The sequence below is a fragment of the Protopterus annectens genome, chromosome 2.part0 (genome assembly GCF_019279795.1).
Source record: "Protopterus annectens isolate FY-2018-M chromosome 2.part0, PAN1.0, whole genome shotgun sequence".
NCBI lineage: Eukaryota > Metazoa > Chordata > Ceratodontiformes > Protopteridae > Protopterus > Protopterus annectens.
Genome location: NC_056728.1, coordinates 925274685 through 925278684, shown reverse-complemented (window position 1 = coordinate 925278684; position 4000 = coordinate 925274685). Strand labels below are relative to the sequence as shown.

The 4000-nt window shown below is 44.0% G+C and overlaps 1 protein-coding gene across 1 annotated transcript; it reads right to left on the bottom strand.

The window, feature by feature from the left end:
• Positions 1-212: 212 nt before the first annotated feature.
• SOWAHB (sosondowah ankyrin repeat domain family member B) lies at positions 213-3055 on the bottom strand. The gene has a single exon (XM_044061175.1). The coding sequence runs from the start codon at positions 2770-2772 to the stop codon at positions 622-624; it is 2151 nt and encodes a 716-aa protein (XP_043917110.1). The 5' UTR covers positions 2773-3055; the 3' UTR covers positions 213-621.
• Positions 3056-4000: the final 945 nt, after the last annotated feature.

Here is a 4000-nt window from a genome sequence, read left to right as displayed (position 1 = left end):
TTAATACTAAAAATTGTACTACTGCGGTGGTGGTGCTGTTTGCTGCGGTAGCGTTGTCGCCTCATAGCAAGACGTTGTCCCATTCGATTCTGTGGAGGCATAAGTGAATGGGGCAACCCAGTACGTAAAAATCCTCTACCAATCATTAGCGGACAGGAGTTTCGCTGTGGCGACCCCTAACCGGGAAAAGCCGAAAGACACAAACAAATTAATACTGAAAATTGTGTTTAATTTTGTGTCCTGTGCCCACCTGCAAGCATTTAAACGTGATACTTTTACCTTGCAAGACAGAACTATCAAGACTAACATAGGCGTTTATGTAACCTTTTCTCTTAAATGCAAAACGCATGTGCTCTTAAATTTATTGGGCCAGCAGGCATACCACATCATGCAAGCATTAATTCTAGTTTAGTTACACAAATCGGTGTAAAACTGAAGTGCAGTAGGGCTATTAAAAAATTTAAATAAAGAAGTTTAAGATACTTGCTCATTTCTGGATTCAAGACACTGCATCCACACTTAAATTTACATGATCTGAAGACATTTAGTGCAGAAACTTCCCAATGAATTATGTTGAATATTTGGGAAAGAGAAAGTTTAAATATAACCACTCATATAAATTTAATTACTATCTTCTTCGATATCTCTTATTGCTGTCATGTAAGATTTAGAGGTCTTCCACTTTATATGCTGGTGTTTCAATAAAGCTGCTAATGAGGCCTTCCTGCTGATGCGTTTGGATGTGATGTGTTTGTTCCTTTCTGTGGAATTCAAAGCATGTTTCTCTGACAAACCTTCAACAGAAAGAGGGATGTGAGATTTTGGGGCACCCAACAGCTGCCAAGACTCAGAAGGTGCCTCCTTGCTTAAATATTGCCATGGCTTCCTACCACTGCTGTCCCTGATACTCACACTGGCATTGAATTTGCGCACTAGCAGTTTAATGACTTTGTGGTGTCCATGAATTGCAGCAATATGCAATGGAGTATACCCACAGCCAGTTTTAACGTTTACATTCAGTGTTATCCCAGCTTTAGTGGCCCCATTGAAAAACACATACAATGAATTCATATCACCATGCTTGGCTATCCAGTGAAGTGCAGAGTACCCAGAAATGAAATCCTTCTTGGTGGCTAAGGTTGGATCCTCAAGAAGTAAGCCATATGCGTGGTTCAATGAACCAGTAGCCAAAGAAACAATCCAGCTATGCTCCTTTTGGTCCAGAGGCACAGACTCTAGTTTTTGAGATGAACCTACTTTTCTATATAAATGAACTTTATTTAACTCAGCATGTGTAGACAGCAAAGATGGTGAATCTGACTTTGGAAATCTTGGTGCAACATGTTTGGTAATATCTGGTAAAGATGAAGATAAGGATTTGGTGATCTGACCTTTTTTGGCATGAACAGAAACATTGTCCTCTAAATTATCCACCATAAGCTGAAAATCAGAAGAAAGCCACCTACAATTTTCAGAAATACTAGGAACCAATGAGTTACTGCAAATATCTTGAAAAGGGGACATCCTTTCTACTACTAGTTCCCTTTCACTCACACAATCTATCGGAGATGTTGTAGAAACTGGCAAGGAATCACAGCTTGTCCTTTCAGCCTCCATTTTAGTTTGGCTGGATCTGCCGTCGTTTGGTGGCACTGCGCTGACATATGGGATGTATGTATTCTGTGTTATATCTTCCCCACGTTTTCCTGCATTTCTGTAGGTATCTTTAGGATATGCTGTAAGCCTCTGGGCATCTGTTACTGATGTATCTTCAGAAGCCAGCCTGGAATCTGTCTTCTTGTTAAATTGCTTTAAGACTTGAGGGTGAGGTGGAGATCCAACAATGCCATCGTCATGTGTCACCAACAGTTGCCCTTTGCATCTTCCTGCACTGCCAGCATCAAACAGGGATCCCGGAGGTGTGGAGTACTGTGGTAGTTCTTCACTCAGCACAGAATCTAAGGACCGCCAAGAAGTGGGAGCCGAATAGGTTTTCATCTGAAATGATGGATCATCCACCAAGGAGGACCAGCTGTCATTCCGTGTCTGCTTACTATCCCAGAAATTTGAACTGAATGGGAAACTGCTGTTCCTGGGCTCTCCTTTAGCTTCTGTACAAGGCTGCATTTGAAGTGTTTCGCTAACGTTTCCATGCTGCAGCGGGTTATCCCAGTTTTCTCTGAGGTCATTAGAAACAATGACATATGAAGGATCCAGGCTATGCGCGCGTGGAGGGGTGTCAATTTGACCTCCATTGTTGTCAGCAGTATAAAGTCCATCCAATGGTGGTGTGGTGGTAGTCAAACGAGTACTAACAGGAGTAGCCCGGCAGCACCTTTCATTGTATGCGTCGGGAAGAGAGTGAGCAACGGTGGTTAAAGCAAGGCCTCTACCTGCCCCAAAAGTTGTGACTTCACTACAGGCAGGCATTAGGTCAGTTACCCGAAGGTCGCTGCTCCTGCTTTTGACTTCCCTGCAACTATTTGAGCAAGTAGTCTTAGCAACTCTTGGTTCTTGGCGACTGCAGTCTTCCCCGATCAGCTCACGGTACTTTCTTTTCAGGACAACATATTTCACTTCGTCTTCCGTCTTCACCACAGCCAATGAATTGATAATCTTCTTAAACTGCTCCCGGTGCTGCACCTGACTTTCGGGTCCCTTAAGAAACTTCTGAAAATGCCGCAGCAGGTCGGTGTTTCTCACCTTACCGCCGGAACTGCACAGAAAATCTAACACAGACTCCTGAGTGAGTTTCTGAGCCATGCCGCCCATTCACCCTTCAGACGAGTGTGGTAACCTGTCCACTTACTGCAGAGCTGGCAGGTAAACAAGTTTCAGCTGCTCCCTTTCTGAGTTTCAGTCAGATATTAACTGCTGGCTCCTCCTCCAAAGGGTGGCAGACGCGCGGGTGAGTAAACCCAAAGGTGTCAGCATAGATACGACACAGGATAGGTGTTCAGTGTGTACCTTCCTGCACATTCTAGCTGAATGTCGTACCTTACCACAACCAAATGGTCCCCACGGAATAACACTATAGGATTTTAGCCGCGAGTTTGCTTTTTCTAATACCTGTAGTGCGAACGCCGGCACCCTCGAGGTGTTAATGATTAAGGTAACAGGCAGCTGGGTTGTATGTTACGCACTGGAATGAGCCGGTGTTATTATCGAGAAAATCAGACGGGGGTCTGAATTTCGGACAGTTGAGAGGAGTAGGACTGCTATGCCCCAGAAGGTGCCGTGGACTTTAAATAAATCATTAACCAGGTACCATGACAGGATTGCAGGGGCTTGGCGTCTTGTAGTGGGTATGAAGTCTGTAACGACAGGGATCCTGTAATTATTGTGAGAAGACCGAATTCGCCGGTGTGTGCATTATTCCGTGTTTATGTTCAAATTGTAGGTTTTACCACGCAGTCACGTTTTTAAAAGCAGTGCCTGCCGTTTCACGTAGCGCGACCTCCAAATTCTACAACACTGACTGAGTACCGTCTTAATGTTAGAGGACAAGGAAAACCAACAGTGGCAGTTGGCACTCAGCAAACCTCTCAGTCTTTTATGTTAGCACTAATTTTCTGAAGGATACAAAGTCTCTTTAATATCTTTTTGTTTAGTGGTCACAGTCCTTAACGGTTTGCCACAAAAACTTTTTATGAAGAACAGACCAAAAATATGAGGCAAAACTCTGGATATGCTGTGAAATTCTGGAGAGTTGAAGTATGGCACACAGTACTAGGCTGGATGCCTCTGGGAAGGTTGGAAACAGATTGAGAGGGGATAATACCCTTGTGAATCTTTGCTAAGGGAGGGTCGTGTACCTTCCGTATGCAGAATAGGCGGCAACCTGAAATTCACGAGTTGTTATTAACGGGAATGTGCAAGGGATAAGGGCAGTTAGATAAGAAAGGAAAAAGGTAAGGTGAAAAAAAGGCATTGTTCCCGGTCGGGCTGCGCAGTAGAGGGTGTGCCTTGTGTGCAAGCATTCTTAATAGTGGAAGAAGCT